Below are 24,501 nucleotides of genomic sequence, written 5' to 3' on the forward strand. Positions count from 1 at the left end.
ATCTCTCTTGTAAAACAGAACACAAAAGAAAAAGGAGAAGATCAGCCAAGAAACCCCATTGAAACCAGCTAAAAAACACATCAAAACTCAGCCACTAAACAGTCCCAAAATCACTCCGAAAACAGCCTGAAATCACCCCCTAAAACAGTTCAAAAAGCATCAAAAACAGCCCTAAAAATGAGCTGAAAACCTCCACCAAACAGCTCCGAAAACAGTCTCGAAACACCCCAGAAATAGTCTTGTCTCCGTTGTAATTAAACCATCTCCAACCAGCTCCTTTTCCTCTAACAAACAGCTACAAAACCGTCTTGAAACCAGTCCCAAACCCAACCAGAAACGATCCTCATTTCTGTTTTCAAAACGACACCACAGGTTCCTAAAAAATGACACGAAGACGTACATGTCGCAACTGAGGTTCCTTCGGCTTCCGTCGCTCGTGGTTTGCTATTAAGGTACAATGAAAGCGTTGTTGTTGTGCTCATTTTCAACTGCTGTAGATCTCATTTAGCGAATAAACATTGGAGGTCTACTTTCTATTTTTGTTTTGCGTTGGAGATATAAAAATTTATGTTTCGTTCATATTATTTTTTTTAGACAAACTTTGAATGCATCTTGATTTTGCTTGAGTGCATTGACTGTTGGATACTTTGTTATTCTTCATTTCTTTGCCTACTGTGTTAGCATTGAACTTGCTTCAATAGTTTCCTTTTTGCTTAAGAGTTTTATTGGTAGTTTGGACCTGAGTTTAATTAATAATGGGCTGGATTACAAAATGAACTATTAACTAAGATATTTGGGCCATGGGGTGGTAAGAACTTGGTTATTTAGAGTTTAAATGGGGCATAGATATATGTAAGAACCGTGTGGTATAAGACTTGAGCCATGTGAAAATAAACTGAAGAGAATGTCAATTTTGTTAGATCAAACGACTTAGTAATAGATGTAAAAAATTATTTTGATAACTCCACATCCATAAACTATTGTCCTTACAATAATCGCTAGTTTAAAAAATAATTCTTATAAACACTCGTAGTTTGCTTTTAGGCACGTTAATAATAAAACATCGTGACTATGGGTACGATTTTCATGGCATAGTCATGATACATAATCTTCAATTCGAGTGCAGGTTTCATGCGACGTGACCATAACTTCAAATAATAATAATAATAAATAAACATGTTGCAAATCGCGGGTGCGTTTCACGTGGCGCGATTCACAATGTGTACAAAAACAATGAGTGTGCGACATCTCGACTTGTTCAGATAATTCCATATTTTTAATAAATAAAAGCGGACATAGGTAAAACATGAAAATCAATAAAACACAGTTTATCCAAAATAATATAAGCCAAATATTGTCAATAAAGTGACCGTGCTAGAACCACGGGACTCGAGGAATGTCTTACACCTTCTCCTCGGTCAACAGAATTCCTTATCCGGATTTTATTTTCGCAGACTAATAATAAAAGAGTCAAACATTCCTTTGACTAGGGATTCAAATAAAATATGACTTGGAACACCGAAAAAATCAATTTCAAGTGACGACTCTGTAAATAAAATAATCTTTATTCAAATTTGTCGCTTCAATTGGAAAAACTCTTTAACCCACAATCTATAACATAACACATAATATCTTTTTGGGGGTAATATCAAGAATTATATATGATAAGTGGCTTGCTCATGAAATATTTCTAGAACACTCTGAATATAAATCTAAAGCTCCATTAATTATCACACGTCAATTTACTCAACGAGGCAATTTTAATTATTCCAAGGGCAAAACATCAAATACTCAAAACCGTGGTGGTCACTCTTTAAATTCTTCTGCGAACTATCGAACCCAGCCTGCATGGCAACAATTTCAACAACAGGCCAACAAACAATTGCACCACTCAACAAAACAAAGTTCAGTGTCAATTATGTGATAAATTTGGACACATTGCAAATGTGTGTCGTTCAAAAGCTCACAATCCCTTTGAGGCACATGCAAACTTTATCAGTCGATCCTACTATGGCATCAACACAGCAGGTTCTTGGGTAGTAGACTCGGGAGCATCTCACCATATCACAGATAGTCCATATAATCTACAATACGCATTTGAATTCTCAAGCAATGAAGAGATTATAATTGGTGATGGTAATGGCATTTCAATCACTCACATTGCAGTACTACTCTTTCCTCTCCTTCTAATATTACTCCCCTATAATTGAACAATGTTCCCCTAATATTAAAAGAAAGTTAATTTCTGTTGCTCAGTTTTATCGACAAAATCTTACATTTATTGAATTTTCCCCCTACTCTTTTCATGTGAAGGATTTGACAGCAGGGGCATACCCACTTCAAGGTCAGAGTAAAAGGATATATTCACGAGTGGCCAATGAATAAATTAGGCTCTACGTCATCAACCCTGCCTCAAGTCAACCTCAGCATAGCTTCACCACCCACAATGCATCTTTGTCATGCTCGACTTGGACATCCACAACCTCACATCACTAAAGACTCTGTCTCCTCATTTAATTTGTGAGATACAAATAATGAATGTTTCACTTTTTGTTATTCTTATCTATGTAATAAAAGTCACCGTCTACCATTTGGTGACAACTCAATTAGTAGCTCTAGATCATTTGAAGTTGTATACTCTGATGTACAGGTACCTTTCCCAATCCTCTCATTTGATAACTTCAAATTCTATATTATTTCTGTTGATCATTTTTCCAAATATACTTGGGTTTTCCCACTCAAGGCCAAATCAGATGTCAAAGATATATACCTTCAGAACCTTTGTCGCATGATTCATAATTATTGTTGGTGCACTTTACATAGATGGTGGGGGAGAATACACTGGACTAAAATCATTTCTCATTAGTCAAGGCATCTAACACTTTATTAGTCCTCCATATACCCCACAATTGGTTGATACAACTGAGATAAAGCATCGCCATATTTTTTACACAACTTTATGTGAGCTTGATGAATCTGAGCTCCATTTCCAGAATCATCAAAGCAATTTGAAATTAGGTTTGAGAGTAGAGAGATTGAGCTTAAGAGAGAAGAGAGGAATTGCAGTAAAATGAATTCTCAATATCTGTAATAGAGGAGTATAACTTTATATACAATTATACACTAACTCAATTCTGTACTAACTTAACTCTAATTACTTAACTACTAGGTCCCACAACTATAACCGACTAACTAACTCGTCTTTTCAACTAACAAAACTGACTATAACTCATACTCCCCCTCAAGCTGGAGGGTGCAAGACGTTGAGCACTCCAAGCTTGCCTAGTAGAAATGCATGCTGAGACTATCCAAGACATTTAGTGAGAAGATCAGCTAGCTAATCTTTAGTTCCCACAAACTGTGTGCTAAGTACACCTTGTTTGATCTTGTCGCGCACAAAATGACAATCAATATCAATATGTTTGGTACGCTCGTGGAAGATAGGATTGGTCGCAATCTGTAGAGCAGCCTTGCTATCACAATAAACTTCCACAGGTCGCTTGATGGGCACTCCAAGTTCAGCAAACAATCCTAATAATCAGACTACTTCTGCTATCATAGTTGCTAGGCTTCTATACTCTACTTCTGCAGAGCTTCTTGACACTATATTCTGTTTCTTGGACTTCCAAGAGTTAGTGAGTTTCCAAACTTGACTAAGTACCCAGTCACTGACCTTCATGTGTTTGAACAACTTGCCCAATCTGCATCACAAAAATATGTCAAACTATCTACACCTGCACTGCTCAGAAATATCCCTATGCATGGTTTATGTTTTAGGTAATTGACTACTCTCATAGCGGCATCCCAATGAGATTTTTGGGCTCTTGCATGAACTAACTGAGAGTTTGGACTGCAACATAATGTTGGTCGTGTGATAGTCAAATAGATCAAACTACCAATCAACCTTTGGTATTCACTCACATCTGTCAAGATTTCATCACCTGTAGTCCCAGTGTGTCTGTCAAACTCGGCAGAGGTGAACGTCTGATTGAGATCTATGGGAGTTGAGACTAGCTTAGATCCACTCAATCCCAAATTAGAGATGAGTTAAAGACAGTATATCTTCTGATTCAATAGAATCCCTTCTTTGGATCTCATAACTTCAATTCCCAGAAAGTATTTGAGATCACCAAGATCTTTCACCTTGAACTTCTGATGAAGGACAACTTTGGTCTCATTGATAAACTCCTCTCTGTTTCCAGTGATTAGTAATTCATCCACATATATCAACACTTCTACAAAGTCATCTCCTTTCATTTTAGTGAATAATGAATAGTCATATAGACTCTGAACATATCCTGCAGCTGTTAAGGCCTCACTAAGCTTAATGTTCCACTATCGTGAGGCTTGTTTCAACCCATATAATGATTTCAATAGTCTACAGACCTTTGTCTCCCCTTGTCTCCTAAAACCTTGAGGAAGTTTCATATACATTTTCTCATACAAATCCCCTTGCAAGAATGCATTGTACACATCCATTTGTGATATGTTCCAGCATTTAGAAGTAGCAAGAGCAATCACAGATCTCACAGTTACCATCCTGACAACTGGTGAAAAGGTTTCATTATAATCTAGGCCTTCTCTTTGGCTATAGACCTTAGCTACCAACCTGGCCTTGAACCTTTCTACCTCACCACGTGCTTTGTATTTTATCGTGTACACCTATTTTGAACCAATAGCCTTCATGCCTTTTGGATGGTCAACAACATCCCAAGTTTTGTTGTCCTCTAAAGCCTTGATCTCAGTTTCCATGGCTTCAATCCACCTTTTATCCTTAGATGCTTCACTGAAGGTTTTTGGTTCTGTTAGTGCTGATATTCCAGCCAAGAAACTTCTACATTTACTAGTCAACCTGCTATAGGATAGATAGTTAGATAGATGATAGGAGGAACTCTTTTTTGTAGTGGTCACATAGTTCTACAACCACAGAGGTTCCTTTGTAGTTTTTTTTTTATTTTCTGACCTCAGTTGACTTTTGTTCAAGAGATGCTGGAGGAATCAATCCACTTTCCTATATTAAGTGTTGTTCTGGAACTGCATTGCTACTTGTTGGTGCATCAATATTACCATTTTCTGTTACTGCATTGTTCTAATCTGCATTTGCATCATCATCTGCATTTGTTGTTAGTGGGTCTTGTATATCATGAGCATTTGCTTATCCAGTTCCTTCATGTTCTCCAATGTTAGTCCCTGCACTGTTGTCAAGGCCACTCCCCTCAACAGACTCCTCTAAATCACTGCTTGCAATTCCTTCTAACAGCAGATGCATATTGCCGTGGGAGTTTTATAGAGGTTCAAATTGTTCCAGGCCTGAAATGGGATGTACAGTTGTTGTATGTCCTTCTCCATTGTGAGATGTGGAAAAATGGTTGGCAAATAGAAAGATATTCTCCTTGAAAATAACATCTCTGCAAACAAAGAAATAATTAGTATCCAAATCCATTAGCTTGTAGCGTTTTGTGTTTCTGCATAACCAAGGAATACAACTGCTTTTGCTCTTGTGAAAATTTGTCTTCCTTAACTAAATTGGTGGCATAACAATGACACCCAAACACACTAAGGTGAGACAATGAGGGTGACTTGTTATGAAGGAGATCATATGGAGTTTTCCCATTCAACAACTCAGTAGACAGTCTGTTTTTCACATGTACAATTGTTTTGATACATTCACCCCAGAACTTTCTAGGAACACTTGCTTGAAACTTCAATGCCCTAGCTGTATCTAGAATGTGTCTGTGTTTTCTCTCTACTACTCTCCATGTATTTGTTAAAGAACTTTGTGCCATTATCTGTTCTAACTACCTTAACTTTGGACTAAAATTGGGTGTGCAACATGGCAAGAAATTTCTTCAACACTACAACAACATCACTTTTCAATTGAAGCAAATGCACCCAAGTGTAGCTTGTATTATCATCCATAACAGTTAAGAAGAAATATATTTTTATCATAAGTGGGAAACCTATATGGTCCCCAAACATCCATATGTAAAAGAGATAAAGGATTTTCACTTCTACTCATACTTCTAGGAAATACTAGCCTACTTTGCTTAGCTAGTGGGCATACAGGGCAATCATTATTCACTGCTACATATACAGATTTGTTATGAAACAGATTCATGTTCTTCATAGTACTAACTGAAACATGGCCTAGCCTTTTGTGCCACAAGGCTCCATTTTCTTTATTACTCTGTGTAGTTGTAGTTGATCCAAACTTCCTTATCCCTTTGATGAACTTTTCCAAATCTCCTTTGAAGTTCTTCTTCAATATGTACAGACCACCTCTTTCTCTACCAATCCCCCTCACATTGTCATTGTAGAGATCCTGAAATAAACAGAAGTCAGGGAAGAAATTCACTGAACAACATAGCTGCCTAGTTAGCTTGGATACTGAGATTAGAGTGAACTTAAACTCAGGTACAAACAAAACATCTTCCAGCTTCAACTCATCACATATAACATCATCTCCAATATGTGTTATATTAGACTTCTCTCATGTAGGCAAATGTACTTGATCACTGTCACATTTATTTACTTTATTCTTAATCTTTAACATATCTAGCTCACCAGCTATGTGATGCGTAGCTCCAAAATCAATTATCCATTCTTTATAAGTAAAACTTGCCATTAAGGAGGTTGCAATACCTGCCATGTTAACATGATGTTCTGGAGTCTCCTTGTTCAGTATGCTCAAAATCTGTCTATATTGATCCTCAGTGAAGTATGGTCCTACCTTTAATCCATCATAGCTACTTCTTCCCTCATCCTGATGTGCTGATTTGTCATTCTCTAAGCCATCAGTTGTCATGTTAGCTGCATATGGTTTCTTGTTTTTGAAATCAGTTGGATATGCAACTAGCTTGTAGCAATTTTCCTTAGAGTTCCTAGGTTTGTTGTAGTAATCTCATTTCACAAATGGCTTCTTGCCTTTGTACTGTCCCATGTTATTCTACACATTCATTTGCCCTCTACCTGTTTGCATAGCAACAGGATCTCTTCTGTTTGGCAAGACTGGATGTACATTAGAATTCTGACTCTTATCCTCTATAATTAGTGCATAAGCTTGGTTCAATGTTGGCTCCACAGTCTTCATTAGGATCTGACATCTTGCTTGATCATATATCTCATTGAGACCACTTAAAAACTGCATTAGTCTTTGCTACTGCAGGTGTTCAACATACCCCTTCGAATTAGGAATAGGCACTATTGCATCACACTCGGCCCACAATTCCTTTAATCTAGTGAAATATGCAGAAATTGAATTTGTTCCCTGCGAAATAGTAGCAATTTCCCAATGCAACTGAAATATTCTCACACGATTCACTTTCTTGAACCTTTCTCTCAAATCCTCCCATACCAAATGTGCATTAGATGCATAGACAATGCCTCTAAGTAAATCCGGAGACACAGTGTTCATGATTCAGGAAAGCACGATTGCATTATATGTTTCCCAGTCCTCATGCAATTCAGATATGAATGAATCCTTTTTGCATGTCCCAAGCACAAACCCCAGCTTCCTCTTAGCTTGCAAAGTAATTCGCATTGAACGACACCACAGTCCGTAGTTTTCTAATCCTGTGAGCTTTACAGGTATCAAAATCAAACTAGGAGTATCTGAGGGATGAGCGAACAAAGGATGCGTGTGATCAATTTTTTTGGCCGCCATTGATGATCATATGTCATAGCTTCGTGAGGAACGACGATGAAATTTCAGCCAAATAGAACTAAATTTGCGGAATTACAGCTCTTCACTACTCTAATACCATGTGAGCATGATAAATATGAGCTCAATTTCCAGAATCATCCAAGCAATTTGGAATTAGGTTTGAGAGTAGAGAGATTGAGCTTAAGAGAGATGAGAGGAATTGTAGTAAAATGAATTCTCAATATCTATAATAGCGGAGTACAACTTTATATACAATTACACACTAACTCAACTCTGTACTAACTTAACTCTAATTACTTAACTATTGGGTCCCACAACTAACTAACTTGTCTTCTCAACTAAAAAACTGACTATAGCTCACATTAACTCTACTTCATTATGCATCGGTATCCCTTCAGTCTTGCCTGTCAAACTGCAGTCTATCCCAAGAAGAAGGTACATCTCCTATATATGCAACAGGTTAGCACTCCATCTAATATTATCTCTTCTCATTCATGTCTTTCCCTCGACCCCGCCTCATCATTATCCACGTCTCTGTATCCAACTTCACACTTTAACCCACCTACTCAAACTCACAAAATTAACTACAAATTGACAAAACAGGGTTTTAATAAATTCAACAATGGAAAATGTCATGAAAAACCGAGAAAGCAATAACAAAACTACTACAACCATCCCAAAAATCCGGTTTCAATGTACATGAGCACTACTGAGTATGAAATACAAACCAAATCCTCAATACAACTGTCTGGACAATAAAATAGTAATAAGAAAAATAAAGGAAAGAGAGTCAAGGTCTGCAGACGACATAGCAGCTATCTCTAAGTCTCCCAATTACTGGTACCACACGGCTCTAGCAATCACCACGTCCAGATGTACCTAGACCTGCACACCAAGTATATAGTGTAGTATGAGTACAACCGATCACATGTACTCAATAAGTAACAAAATTAACCTTGGGCTGAAAGCAGTGACAAGCACAAAAAAAGACAGATAGAAACCAATATAAATGACAACACATATATAATGATGACAGTAACAATAAGTAACGCAAAGGAATTATCATAATCAGCTCGTTCACATTACAGGAATTTAGACATACTTTCAGATATAACAATTTAAGCCCAATACTGATAAGAATATTTCATTTACCAGCTAGCATGAGGAACGATACATCTCTATGCCTACATGTCAATGTCACGATCCAAAATTTCACCAGTCGTGATAGCGCCTATCTCAATACTAGGCAAGCCGAAAATCTTAATAAAACACCATATCTTTTAAATTTGAAAACAAAATAATTAAATTCAGCGGAAGAAATCTCATAATTTCAAATATAACACTCCCAAAATCCGGTGTCACTCAGTACATGAGCATTTAATATGGATACAAAGTCTGACTGACAAAATCACTGTCTAAAAATATAAAACAGTACAAAAATTAAACAGGAAGGGAATCAAGTCTGCGGATGTCAAGCAGCTACCTTGATAGTCCCCAACAGAATTAACTTCGAAATCTAGCAGTCGCCGTATCCGGGAGCACCTGGATCTACATACGAGGTGCAGAGTGTAGTATGCGTACAACTAACTCAATAAGTAGCAAGACTAACCTCTGGGCTGAAAGCAATGACGAGCTCCGCAGGTACAGTCTAGTATAAATAATGGTACGAAATGTAGGCATGCTTTCAAGTTCAACAGTTAAACTCAATACAAGTGAATTAGATCAATACTGCATGATATGAGGCATATGACATCTCAATAAAAAGACCTCATGTAAATACTGGTCACAAATTATCTGGTCACTTAGTACTGTTTATGGCAAATCCAACCCAAGGGTGTTCCATCCCGTATATAAATACACATCGACTGACAGTCAGTCACTCAGTACAGTATAAGGCCAATCTAGCCCTAGATAATTTATCCCCCAAATATAAATAATTCGATCAAGATCCATGTCCAGGTAAACTCATTACAATACAAATAAGTAAGGCAAGTCCATGCCCTGGGAAAATCCATCCCATATATATATATATATATATATGGTAAGTAAGGCAAGTCCATGTCCTGGGAAGTCCATCCCGAATATCGATGATCATTTACGCTCACTGGAGGTGTGTAAAAACTCCGGAGGGGCTCCTTCAGCCCAAGCGTAATACAAAGCCAATATGGCCTACTGCAGGCGGGCAGTCCCGATCCGTATAATAACAAAGCCTATAAGGCCTGCTGCAGGCGGGCAACCCCGATCTATAAAATAGTAAAGCCTATAAGGCCTACTGCAGGCGGGCAACCCCTATCCAGAACAATAATAATGTATAAAGACATTCTGGCCTGCTGCGTTGCGCAGCCCAATCCCATAAATATTCTCACAATGGACAATTATTACTGAGTGTGAAATGTGTATTTTTGAAAAATTAATTCAACGACAACACGACCCCATGGGTCCTAAAATATCGGCACGTAGCCTAAACACGATATTTATCACAAGCCTCAGCTCAATTCCTCTAACACATTCCACATGTTCAGATAATAACATGATTCTTTAATTTTACAAATTCACATGATTTATTCAAGACATAATTTATGTGGTGCACGTCTACATGTTCGTCACCTATCGTGTGAGTCACCTTCAATAATTTATATCATACCAAATTAGGGGATTCATGCCCTCGGAACCAAGTTTAGAAATGTTACTTACCTCAATACGAGCAATTCTTTATTCCAATAAGCCTTTTCCTCACGATTCGTCTTCCGAACGCCTCAAATGTTAGTCAAAATAATTCGATACAACCAACACGAGGTATAGGAATCAATTCCATATGAAAATGCTAATTTTTACAATAAAATCCGAAATTAACTCAAAAATCAACAGTGGATCCCACGTCTTGGAACCTGACAAAAGTTATAAAATCCGACAACCCATTCCGATACGAGTCCAACCATACAAAAATTATCAAATTCCGATATCGAATTGACCTTCAAATCTTCATTTTATATTTTTGGAAGATTTTACAAAAATCTGATTTTTCTTCCATAAATTTACGGATTCATGATGTAAATGAGTATGGAATCATGAAATATAATCAATATAGGATAAGGAACACTTACCATAATGTTTACCCGTGAAACTCGCCCAAAACGAGCTCCCCAACTATTTTTATGTCAAAAATGGCCAAACAACCCGTTTATAGAGCCTCTGGTATTTTCGAGCGTCACAGGTAGCGTGGGGCGCTTCCTGTGGCAATATTTCCAGTACCCTTAAATATCCCAGCGCCAGGGCTAGCGCCCCACGCTACCCTGGGTGCTCGCGGCGATGAAAAATCTTTTCCGATACGGAAATGGGCATAACTCCCTCATACGATGTCCGAATTCGACGATTCTTTTTGTTATGGCTCCATAATTTCAATACGGATCTAATGCTACAATAAAAACTGAATTTGGAGCTCATTTGCTTAATGTGATACCACGTATTCTTGAAGAATCGACATCGAACATTCTAGTTTCGATGACGAAACCTATCAAATCAAGTCGGAATGAACTCAAATTTTGCGCACAAGTCATAAATGACATAACAAAGCTATTCCAATTTCTAAAATATGATTCCTACCTCGATATCAGAAAGTCAACTCCCTGGTCGAACTTTCAAACATTAAATTTCCTATTTTCGCCATTTCAAGTCGAATTTAACTACGAACTTCAAAATGAATATCTAGACGTACTCCTAAGTCCAAAATCACCATACAGAGCTATTGAAACCATCAAAACTCTATTCTGGAGTCGTTTGCACAAAAATCAAACTACGGTCAACCATTTTTCATTTAAGCTTCCAACATGAAATTTCTTCTTCCGAACTAATCCCGAAACACCTGGAAATCAAAACCGATGATCCACACTCGTCATAATACATCATATGAAGCTATTCAAGACTTCAAATAGTATAAATGAGAGTAATTACTCAAAACGACAAGTCGGGTCGTTACATTCTCCCCCACTTAAACATACGTTCGTCCTCGAACGTGCCAAGAGTTGTTTCCAAGCCATCAAATCACTATTCCATCTTACCACGCACGTACCCGGGGATTCAATTTCCAACATCCAAAAATTTCTTTTCAAGGCCCGAATCTTACATCTACATACTGTATGAGTCTTAATAAGCTGTATTAGGCCTTAACCATACCCCAGATATAATCACATGATATACCACACCACTCGCATACTCGCAATAATTTCTAACCACTGTAGCTGCTTAAAACAAACCCGATACCGGTATTAAACCACATATCAAACAACATCTCATTCCAAAACCTTCGTACACTGCCGATAATTAAAGAAATATGTGGAATCTCATAACCACTTATCAGATCAACTAGTCATGGAGCTATCTTGCCCCAACCAAAACCATAATCACTTTCTAAGTCGACTTTCGATATCTTCCTCCCAAATATACCATTATCAAATCCGATAGTACACATTTTAGGTCTGATGACCTTATATTATTAAAAATAACTATCCCATTGACATGCCACACCAATACAACTCAAGCCACAATTGAGCAACCTTGTACCCAAAATGGAAGATGTCTCAAAGTAGAGAACCATATTGCAAGTTCAACAAGCACTACTACAACCGAAATGCTATGACCTCATTATATACAGTAGAACCAAGACACACTAATTTAATAACAGTAACCAGCTCTCCTAGAGCTCATATTAACATCACTCGCACGGACAACTCACGTGTTATAGTATCAATATCAGTATATGGATCCGCACGAACAACTCACGTGCCAATAACATAATTTACATGGCATGGTCATAGGCCTCCAGTCCAAGCATGTCATAAGGAGCAATCAAATAAGTACACATGAATCACCGTAATTGATCCCAACTCCATCACTCGAATGACTAACACATCTTTCATGCACGATCCTCCCACTAGGAATACTTCCAAAATTCTTCTGTGCCACATAGCAATAATTTGAATATCAATAGTCTATCAACCAGGTGGATACTGCAGTACCAATGGCATCTGTAAATCAAAATACAATGCGCCTTTTGAAATGCGCACCTTTCTCAGGGATTACCGAGCAGTTATAACACTCATCTAAATATATAACACTAACCATTCTGTCCAGAATTTGTGACCTTCCCTTCAAGAATGAACTATCACCTTGTACATGTAAATAATAATTCCGCACACCACACCACATCTATCATGCCATCATGTGACAAATACAAGAATCTCATTATAAACTTTGTGTCACCAGCAAATTACATACCTGGTTAGTTAGAAAACTTCCTCTTGCTTTCTTCCAGGAGGAAATCACAATACACAACACGTTTCCCACACCAGTAGCAAATATCTGGTTCAAACCATGGTAGAAACCATCAAGAACACTTTGAAATCCATTTGAACATAACCAAGTTATTAGAGCTGAATCTCCCTAACTCTACCAAGCCATGCAGGTCACCAAACCCAAGAATATTGCCACTAAAACATCTGTAAAGTCTCACCACATCATAATTACCGAAGAACCGATCATATCATTACCATACTGGTCCAGCCTACTACCCAGTCGTTCTATTTTCTCCGAGTTTCTTCTGAATTATCATCAATTTAACACTTCTTGTCAGAACACTATGATCCTTACCCAAAGCTCACTACAAGACATCCTAACATAAAATCACATCGCCCTAAGGCCCATAAGCCATTGTATTCTTCTTAAGCACCCCTATAAATACCACAATCGAGACACCCACTTTGAAAATACCTTATTTTAGTCTAAAGCCGTTTCACCTTCCTAATACCAAAATATAAAAACCATAATGATATAAAAAAAATGCCATAAGTCTCGATACCATCCAACTTAAATCTTAGATTCTAGCGATATACAAATCCGCCAAAACTTCTCAGTTGCTACGTATTAATCTTGAATCCATTAGAACTTTCTCGAGAGTTACCCACTTTGCTCAAATCTAAATTGCTCCACCCAAATAGGACAAAAGACTCGTGCCCCATTAGCACAACAACACTCAAAGAAGTAACTCTACTATAATTCCACCGATCAAATTCATACCATGTGCGTATTACGTACTTTGTGCGCACTACATCCTTCAAAATAACAATTTAATCAGCTCATAAAATACAATATAACCTGCATCCAAGAAATTTTCTTACTCAAGTCATCCCCGATCTCAACCTCTGCAAGTCATAACCAACCCACAAGTATGCCTCAAACAAAAACTAAAATTTAACATATATCCATGAAATTGAATTGTCAATAGCAGACTCCCCTACTTGGGTCAAAGCCATAGATTAAAATACTTGATAACTCACAATACCCATACTTTATTACTGCCTTAATACCGCAGTCAGTTCAACAAAAACTCTTCTCAAGCTCAAGACACACCAACCATAAAATACCTCAATCATCCGATAATCTCGCATTCATTCTCTTAACACTCGAGTCAACTTTCTCAACCAGATTCAAATTCAAGTCTCAACACATACATCCCGCTAGCAGAAAAGAAACTGTTTATTCACATCATAAGGAACACACTTACATAAATTACTGCACAGGGGATAACCCACCTGCTTAGTCTCAAATTGGCATCTTGTTATACCCTTTCGCAACCACAATTACTATGAAATCACTTAATCTTTCTGATTCCAAAATCATTAATCACACACGAAAATTTAATTTGCCCCAAACTTTAACAACGTGAACGATCTTTCAAAACATTCACACTCGAGATTGTACGTCAAATCAAAACGAAAATAAAGCACCCAATGGCCTTTCTTTACATTTCAATGAAACACTTCTCGTCACATTCAAATCATCTTAACACATCCCACAGTTACATCATACTCATCACAAGGCCATTCTACCGCTCATCGAGAGACAAATTCTACTCGTAAGGACATTACCGGACATATGAGCCCAAATGTACAAGTTACAACTGAAGCTACTGACCCTAAGCTGCGGTCTAAACCTGGCCTCAAGTCCTCCAGACCGGCCCATTACTAAAACAGAGAATACACATCTCGAACCTAGTTCATGGAATCACAAGCCAGCGATGCACAACTGATACTGAGCGCTCACATGCGCACACAAATGCGTGGAAGGAATTCAAAGAGTTATGTTCCAAGATAAATCAATTCAGCACGATAGAATACAAGAAAGTGAATTTTTTCTAAGGGTTCGGCAACCTCTCGAAGATAAGTACAGACGTCTCCGTACCGATCCACAAGACTCTACTAAACCTGCTCATGACTCGTGAGACCTATGTCACCAAAAGCTCTGATACCAACTTGTCACGACCCAAAATCTTACCAGTCGTGATGGCGCCTATCTCAATACTAGGCAAGCCAAAAATCTTAACAAAACACAATATCTTTTAAATTTGAAAACAAAATAATTAAATTCAGCAGAAGAAATCTCACATTTTCAAATATAACACTCCCAAAATCCGGTGTCACTGACTATATGAGCATCTAATATGGATACAAAGTGTGACTAACAAACTCATTGTCTAAAAATATAGAACAGTACAAAAATTAAACACGAAGGGAATCAAGTCTACGGACGTCAAGCGGCTACCTTGATAGTCCCCAACAGAATTAACTTCGAAATCTAGCAGTCGCCGTATCCGGGAGTACCTGGATCTGCACACGAGGTGCAGAGTGTAGTATGAGTACAACTAACTTAATAAGTAGCAAGACTAACCTCTGGGCTGAAAGCAATGACGAGCTCTGCAGGTACGGTCCAGTATAAATAATGGTACAGAAATGTAGGCATGCTTTCAAGTTCAACAGTTAAACTCAATACAAGTGAAATAGATCAATACTGCATGATATGAGGCATATGACATCTCAGTAAAAAGACCTCATGTAAATACTGGTCACAAATTATCCGGTCACTTGGTACTGTTTATGGCCAATCCAGCCCAGGGGTGTTCCAACCCGTATATAAATACACATCGACTGACAGTGAGTCACTCAGTATCGTATAAGGCCAATCCATCCCTGGGATAATTTATCCCCAAATATAAATAATACGATCAAGATCCATGTCCAGGTAAACTCATTACAATACAAATAAGTAAGGCAAGTCCATGCCCTGGGAAAATCCATCCCAAATATATATATATATATATATATATATATAAGCGGTAAGTAAGGCAAGTCCATGCCTTGGGAAGTCCATCCCGAATATCGATGATCATTTACGCTCACTAGGGGTGTGTACAAACTCCGGAGGGGCTCCTTCAGCCCAAGCGTAATACAAAGCCAATATGGCCTACTGCAGGCGGGCAGTCCCGATCCGTATAATAACAAAGCCTATAAGGCCTGCTGCAGGCGGGCAACCCCGATCTATAAAATAGTAAAGCCTATAAGGCCTACTGCAGGCGGACAACCCCGATCCAGAACAATAATAATGTATAAAGACATTCTGGCCTGCTGCATTGCGCAGCCCAATCCCATAAATATTCTCACAATGGACAATTATTACTGAGTGTGTAATGTGTATTTTTGAACAATTAATTCAACGACAACACGACCCCATGGGTCCTAAAATATCGGCACGTAGCCTAAACACGATATTTATCACAAGCCTCAGCTCAATTCCTCTAACACATTCCACATGTTCAGATAATAACATGATTCTTTAATTTTACAAATTCACATGATTTATTCAAGACATAATTTATGTGGTGCACGTCTACATGTTCGTCACCTATCGTGTGAGTCACCTTCAATAATTTATATCATACCAAATTAGGGGATTCATGCCCTCGGAACCAAGTTTAGAAATGTTACTTACCTCAATACGAGCAATTCTTTATTCCAATAAGCCTTTTCCTCACGATTCGTCTTCCGAACGCCTCAAATGTTAGTCAAAATAATTCGATACAACCAACACGAGGTATAGGAATCAATTCCATATGAAAATGCTAATTTTCACAATAAAATCCGAAATTAACTCAAAAATCAGCAGTGGGTCCCACGTCTTGGAACCTGACAAAAGTTACAAAATCCGACAACCCATTCCGATACGAGTCCAACCATACAAAAATTATCAAATTCTGACATCGGATTGACCTTCAAATCTTCATTTTACATTTTTGGAAGATTTTACAAAAATCTGATTTTTTTTCCATAAATTCACGGATTCATGATGTAAATGAGTATGAAATCATGAAATATAATCAATATAGGATAAGGAACACTTGCCACAATGTTTACCCATGAAAATCGCCCAAAACGAGCCCCCCCAACTATTTTTATGTCAAAAATGGCCAAACAACCCGTTTATAGAGCCTCTAGTATTTTCGAGTGTCACAGGTAGCGTGGCGCGCTTCCTGTGGCACTATTTCCAATACCCTTAAATATCTCAGCGCTAGGGCTAGCGCCCCACGCTACCCTGGGCGCTCGTGGCGACGGAAAATCTTTTTCGATACGAAAATGGGCATAACTCCCTCATACGATGTCCGAATTCGACGATTCTTTTTGCTATGGCTCCATAATTTCAATACGGATCTAATGCTTCAATCAAAACGGAATTTGGAGATCATTTTCTTAATTTGATACCACGTATTCTTGAAGAATTGACATCGAACATTCTAGGTTCGATGACGAAACCTATCAAATCAAGTCGGAATGAACTCAAATTTTGCGTACAAGTCATAAATGATATAACAAAGCTATTCTAATTTCTAAAATATGATTCCGACCTCGATATCAGAAATTCAACTCCCCGGTCAAACTTCCAAACTTTAAATTTTCTATTTTCGCCATTTCAAGCCGAATTTAACTACGAACTTCAAAATGAATATCCAGACGTACTCCTAAGTCCAAAATAACCATACAGAGCTATTTGAACCATCAAAAGTCCATTCCGGAGTCATTTGCACAAAAGTTAAACTACGGTCAACCATTTTTTATTTAAGCTTCCAACATGAAATTCCTTCTTCCGAACTAATCCCGAAATACGTGAAAATCAAAACCGATGATCCACACACGTCATAATACATCATATGAAACTATTAAAGACTTCAAATAGTAGAAAGGAGAGTAATTACTCAATACGACAAGTCGGTTCGTTACACTCAAATATGCATACCAAGTGAATGATTTCACGGTGGTATCCCCAAGTGCTCTCACTCTCCACATATTCAAGCTGTCTATCTCAAATGCTCACTTCATTACACACACACAATTACTCAGCATTATACAGGTTCCTATTATCAATACCTCTCACCAAAGTACGTGTATGTATATCACTATGCTTGTGCTCACTACTGGTATGTCAAACTCCGGAGGAGCGGATCCTGACCAAGCGCTAATCAAAAGCCAATATGGCATGCTGCGTCGTGCAATCCGATCCAAATAATAATAAAGACAATATAACCTGTTGCAGCATGTGGCCCGATCCAAATAACACTCTCAACACAGCTCTAAGGCCCACCTCAGTCATCAACCTTTCAAGTCTCAAGGGCTCACAATCTCATAACACTCAGCCCAGCACCACATATGGAAAAACAATAACATCATGTGATGTAACAATGTTTGATGAATAGATACTAAGATATGATATGCAAATGAAGAATCATGACTGAGTGTATAATTACAGTTACATCAGATAACCCAAAATAACAGAAAAAGCCTCATTAAGTCTCAAACAAATAAACCCATAGCCTAAATATGATTTCTAACATGAATAATAGCTCAGTTAATCTAACAAATAGGGAAGACACATTTACATACCTCCCAAGAATGCTAAGAAATGGAGGCGTGAGGGGTTCATAATAAGATGGATGGTAACAAACCTCGTTTACAGACTTCTCCTCTTCAAGAATTACCAAAATAATGATATACTAACAATATTAGATCGTATCACTAGATTGGATGGATATTGTCTCTATTGTGGTGATGGGAGGCATCGGTAAGATAAGTAGTGCTAAGCAAATTAAATCTGTTTCTGATCCCTAATACTTCATCTACGTACGATGAAATACCGATAGTCCTTTCTTGGCTGCAGGATCAACTATATATATACCCATGGAACCACTGATGTGATTGGGTACTCGTTACAGAGAAATTCAGTAAGTAATTAGCAAGTTTTCTCCTTATTGTCATTTTTAGGGGTGTACATGGACCGGGTTGATTCGGTTTTTATCAAAACCAAACCAAACAAACTATATCGGTTTGGATTGATTTGGTTTTGTCGGATTTTTCGGGGTTTTCAGGTTTTTTTGTTATATGAATATTGTTTCAATCTCCCTTTATTAAATTTTTTATAAGTAAATATATGATATATTAAAATATTTTTATGGAATAATTTTCTTAGTAACACATGATAATTATTTTTTAATCGTCTGACAATAATTTTACATTGATGTAAACTCTCAAGATTAATCGAATTTAATAATTAAACATAAAAATAAATTTGAACCTATGTAGTGATATGTTCTATTTAATTTTAAATTATCGAAATACTATTTCAAATTCGAAAAGATATAAGAATTTATCAGATCTTGACATATAAATATAGAAGAACAAAGAGATTGACACATTTCACTAACACTTAATAAGATAGTGACCATACAACCCATTATTTAAAGTTAATAAACATGGAGCACTTCATATTTAACTGTAAATCTATGGTTGATTTAGGAATCAATCCTAGATTGATGTGAGAAAGATAGAAGGAAAGAAGAAGAAAAAGAAGAGGAAGAAGAAGAGAGGAACTCTCTTATTATCAGAGAAGAAAGAAAGTTCTGATTACACTGTTTTAGTAACTACCACTATTTATAAGATGAACTAATGACAAGCTTAACTAACTAACTATTTACAATAATGCCATCTTTATTTAAGTAACTCCTATGTCCACACTCCCCTTCAAGCTGGCAGGTACAAAAATATTAAGTACTCCCAGCTTGCCAGTCTATGACTCATGTTGTATTCGGGTAAGCCCTTTTGTCAATATGTTTGCTAATTGAACTTTTGAAGCAACATGTTGTGTTCTGACCAGTGCCATTTGTATTTTCTCCCTGATAAAATGGCAGTCTATTTCAATATGTTTAGTCATTTCATGATATACTAGGTTAGCAGCTATTTGCAAAGCTGATTTGTTGTCACAATACAAATCAACTGGTAGTGTTACAACTGCTCCTAATTCTTTTAACAGTCTAACCAACCAAACAGCTTCAGAGACAGCACTGGCCATACTCCTGTATTCAGCTTCTGCTAAGCTTTTTGATATTGTGTTTTTCTTCTTGGATTTCCATGAGATCAATGATTTACCATACTTGACCAAAACACCTGATACTGATCTTCTTGTGTTAGGACATGATGCCCACTCTGCATAACAGAACATAGAGATTTTGTCTGACTTCTCATTGCTCAACAACACTCCTAGTCCTGGTTCCCTCTTTATGTACCTAGAAACCCTCATAGCTGCATCCCAATGAAATTTTTTAGGTTGTTGAAGGAACTGACTAAGTGTTTGGACTGTATATGCTATGTCAGGTCTGGTTAGAGTCAAGTACAATAACTTTCCTATTAATCTTTGATACTTCCCCTTATCTTCAAGCACACTATCATTTTCATTGCTTGTCAGCTTGTCATACTCTGGTATAGTCAGCTTCACATTAATTTCAAGAGGTTTCCAAGCTGGTTTAGCATCTCCCAACCCAAACTAAGATATAATCTCCAAGGCATATTTTCTTTGATTTACTAGAATACCTCTGCTCGACCTGCTGAATTCCATTCCAAGAAAAAATTTAAGCTCTCCTAAGTCTTTAATCTTGAATGCTTTGTGCAAAGAATCTTTTGTTGCCTGTATCAGTTGCTGATTATTTCCAGCAATTAGCATATCATCAACGTAAACAAGAATAACCACTATATCACTTTGATGTTGTTTAATGAATAATGAATGATCAAGACTACTTTGCTTGAAACCTGACTGTAATAGAGCTCCAGTCAATTTTAAATTCCATTATCTGCTAGCCTGCTTCAACCCATACAAGGATTTAACAAGTCTACAAACTAGCTTAGATTTGCCAACTGTCTCCCCCTGACTTGAAAATCCCTGTGGTAGCTCCATATAAACCTCATCATCTAGATCTCCCTGCAAAAAGGCATTGTATACATCCATCTGTTGGATATGCTTCTGCATAGCTGCTAATGAAAGTACTGTCCTAATAGTAGCAATCTTAACTACATGGGAGAATGTTTTATTATAATCCAGTCCTTCCTTTTGACTATAGCCTTTGTCTACTAGTCTGGCTTTAAATCTTTCTATTTCTCCATCAGCTTTAAGCTTGACCTTATACACCCATCGAAACCCAATGGGAGTCTTCCCTGGAGGCAAACATACCAACTCACAGGTTTTATTAGCTTGTAATGCTGCTATTTTTGTCTGCATTGCTTCTATCCACCTAACATCCTTACATGCTTCATAAAAAGATGTAGGTTCAGATATTGCTGAAAAAACCCCTAAATAAGCTTTGTGAGAGGAAGATACTTGATCATATGAAAGATAGTTAGCCATAGAATGAGGCTTCTTAGCTGGCAAATGCATTACATAATCTGTCAACCATAATGGTTATTTAGTCACTCGTCCAGATCTCATCCTCATTTGCTTGTGTAGGAGGTACAGTACTATCTTAAGGAGCATTAGACTCTGCATTAGTGTGGGAGGAACTAGGTGAAGCATCATGTTGCTCTTGATAGTCAACAGATAAGGCACTAGGAAGATTGACATCAGTGGGCATAATATGAGACTATATATTTGTTCCTTGTAGATCATCCTCTACAGAAGCCTGGGGCTGCAATGCTTCTTCTATAGAATTAGGAATGTTAGAATCAATATCTGCAAAATAAGAAGGATGGTTAGGAAAAACACCTTCCTGGCAGGAAGTTGGCAAAACAAGCCCTTCAATATCTTTGAAAGGAAAGACTCCTTCTTTGAAAGTGACATCCCTATTGATAAAGAACTCCTTTTTCTCCAAGTTGTACAAAAGGTATCCTTTAGTAACATTAGAATACCCTATTAACACTGCCCTAACTTCCCTAGCACTGAACTTATCCTGTCTAGGTAAGACACTAGCATAGCACAAACATCCCAAAGTTCTCATATGAAGCAGGATTGGTCTTTTCCCATAAAATAGTTCATAAGGTGATCTACCTTGTAACACAATTGAAGGTAGTCTATTGATAATATACACAACTGCCAAAACATAATGTCTCCAAAATCTCACAGGAATATGCCACTGAAATCTAATAGACCTTGCCACTTCAAGAATACGTCTATTCTTCCTCTCAGCTACTCCATTCTGCTGAGGAGTGTAGACACGTGTTCTTTGATGTATTATTCCCAACTCTCTTAATAGAGTAGTGAAGTTATGATTCACAAACTCACCCCTATTATCTGACCTCACTGTCTTTATCATAGTACTGAATTGAGTGTGTACCATTTAAAAAAAATCTCTTAATACAATGAATACATCACTTTTGAATTTCAGCAGAAAAATTCACGTTACACGAGAATAGTCATCAACCATTGTTAGAAAATACTTATTGCCATCAATAGTAGAAATGTTATAAGGTCCCCAAATATTCAGATGTAATAGTTAAAAAATTTTAGTACTCTTACTATCACTAGAATGAAAAGGCAGTCTTGTATGTTTAGCTAAAAGGACAAACATCACACTTATCTATTACATTTCTACAATTTTCAATAGGCAATCCAAGAATCTCTTTCATGGCTCCTCCAGAAGCATGTGCTAGCCTTCTATGCCATAGGGAAACATCAAGCCCTTTCTTCTGTGCACTTAATCCTTTACTCATTTCTTCTCGTTCATCTGCAGGTAAGAAGAGGTACAATCCATCTTTCTCTTTATCAATCCCCTTGATCCTCCCACTTGAGATGTCTTGGAATAAGAAAAAAATGAAGGAAAAAGGTGACTCGGCAATGAAGGTCTCTAGTTACTTTAGAGACTGACATGAGATTGTACTGAAAATTAGGCACAAATAACACACTCTTCACTACTTGTCCCTTAGAAATTATGCAATTACCTATATGTGATACCAAATTTACTTGACCATTAGGCATATACACCTTCCTACAGCTCCAGGAGTCAAGTCTTTTAATATTCTGTAACATGCTTAAGTCTGATATCATATGGTTAGTTGCCCCGATATCTGTGATTCATTCTTTTCTAGCTGTATTATCCATAAATGATTGCATTATACCTGCCATGTTAGCCATTGTGTTCTATAGAACATCTTTGTTCAGCATCATCATGATCTGATTGTATTGATCAGCTGTGCACTGTGGTGTCCTAGGAAGCTCACTCATGTGTCCCTTGTCTGTTGCTTCAATCCTTCCTGCATTAGACCCTGCAATATTAGGATTGTAATTCTCAGGATTCAAATTGTAAGCAGTATTAGCATTGGCTCTTGGTCCTCTTTTCTTGTAGTTGAAATCAGCAGGATACCCTACTATTTTATAATATATCTCCTTAGTATGTCCCTTCATCTTGCAGAAATCACAATGAAGATTCCAATTCTTCATTGGTCTATGATTTTGCCCTTGAAAATTTCCTCCTTTTGCAGTCATGAAGGTTGTGGCTTCTGAACCCTCCTTTCATCATAGACACATTAGAGACATCTCTTTGACTTTCTCTCTCAATGATCATTGCATATGCTTTACTAACATTAGGAGTAGGATTTGTCATAAGAATCTGACTCCGCGCTTGCTCATAATTCTCATTAAGCCCCATCAAAACTGCATCAACTTCTGCGTATGCAGATGTTCAACGAACTATCTATCACGACAAGCTGGAATCATACTCTCATACTCATCCCAAAGTTCCTTGAGCTTAGTAAAATATATTGACACACTGTTAGAGCCTTGGTGCAATGTCGTAATCTCCTTGTGCAATTGATAAATTCTAGATGCGTTGACTTTATCAAAACGCTCCTTCAAATCTTCCCAAACTCGACATGCATTCTTAGCATACACTACTCCTGTCATTAATTCCTTCGAAACAGAACTTATAATCCATCCCATAATAATTGTATTACATCTATCCCATTGATGACCTAAATCCTCTTCGACATCTTCTCTCTTCAGTGTACCGTCAATTAACCCTAACTTGTTCTTACCTAAAAGTTGGATTCTCATTACACAGCTCCAAATCGAGTAATTATCGGATTCGGTCAGTTGAACTGACACAATCAGAGCTCCGGTTGTGTCTGAAGGATGTAAATATAGTGCATGGTTGTGATCGAGATCTGCGTTCGCCATTGTCAAAGAACCAGAGGTTTTTCAGTATGAAAATGAACAACTCAATTGATCGATCTAACTACTGGATCTATAGATTCAGCTCACAATCATGGCCCAATCGCTCTGATACCATGTAAATCTATGGTTGATTTGGGAATCAACCCTAGATTGATGTGAGAAAGATAGAAGGAACGAAGAAGAAGAAGAGAGTAACTCTGTTATTATCAGAGAAGAAAGAAAAGTTCTGATTACATTATTTTAGTAACTACCACTATTTATAAGATGAGCTAATGACAAGCTTAACTAACTAACTATCTAACTATTTACAATAATGCCATCTTTATTAAGTAACTCCTATTTCCACAAACTAAATATTACATCCTATAAGAGAATCACAAAAATTTCTAAATATTTTTTTAAAGAAAATTTTATAAAAAGTCTTAAAAATAAATATAAAAATTATATATTTATATATCGGTTTGGTTTGGATTTCACTACTAGAAATTCGGCAAAAACGGACCAAGATCGACCGACCAACTTTGGTCGGT

The 24,501-nt window shown here is 37.3% G+C and overlaps 1 protein-coding gene across 1 annotated transcript; it reads right to left on the reverse strand.

Annotated features, from left to right (window-relative positions):
• Positions 1-23,243: 23,243 nt before the first annotated feature.
• LOC142163980 (uncharacterized) lies at positions 23,244-23,974 on the reverse strand. Its single transcript, XM_075221139.1, has 2 exons — positions 23,518-23,974; positions 23,244-23,464 (listed from the first exon to the last, which is right to left on the reverse strand). Exons 1-2 carry the CDS (start codon positions 23,972-23,974, stop codon positions 23,244-23,246), a joined length of 678 nt encoding a protein of 225 aa, XP_075077240.1.
• Between the last annotated feature and the right edge of the window lie 527 nt (positions 23,975-24,501).

This window comes from Nicotiana tabacum, chromosome 9, assembly GCF_000715075.1.
Source record: "Nicotiana tabacum cultivar K326 chromosome 9, ASM71507v2, whole genome shotgun sequence".
NCBI lineage: Eukaryota > Viridiplantae > Streptophyta > Magnoliopsida > Solanales > Solanaceae > Nicotiana > Nicotiana tabacum.

Bases quoted from the DNA above. Each gene is read 5' to 3' on its own strand.
- LOC142163980 (XM_075221139.1), bottom strand. From the start codon at position 23,974: ATGGCGAACGCAGATCTCGATCACAACCATGCACTATATTTACATCCT. The intron at 23,465-23,517 runs GTATGATTCCAG...CTGCATACGCAG, and splicing joins ACTTTGGGATGAGTATGAGA to AAGTTGATGCAGTTTTGATG.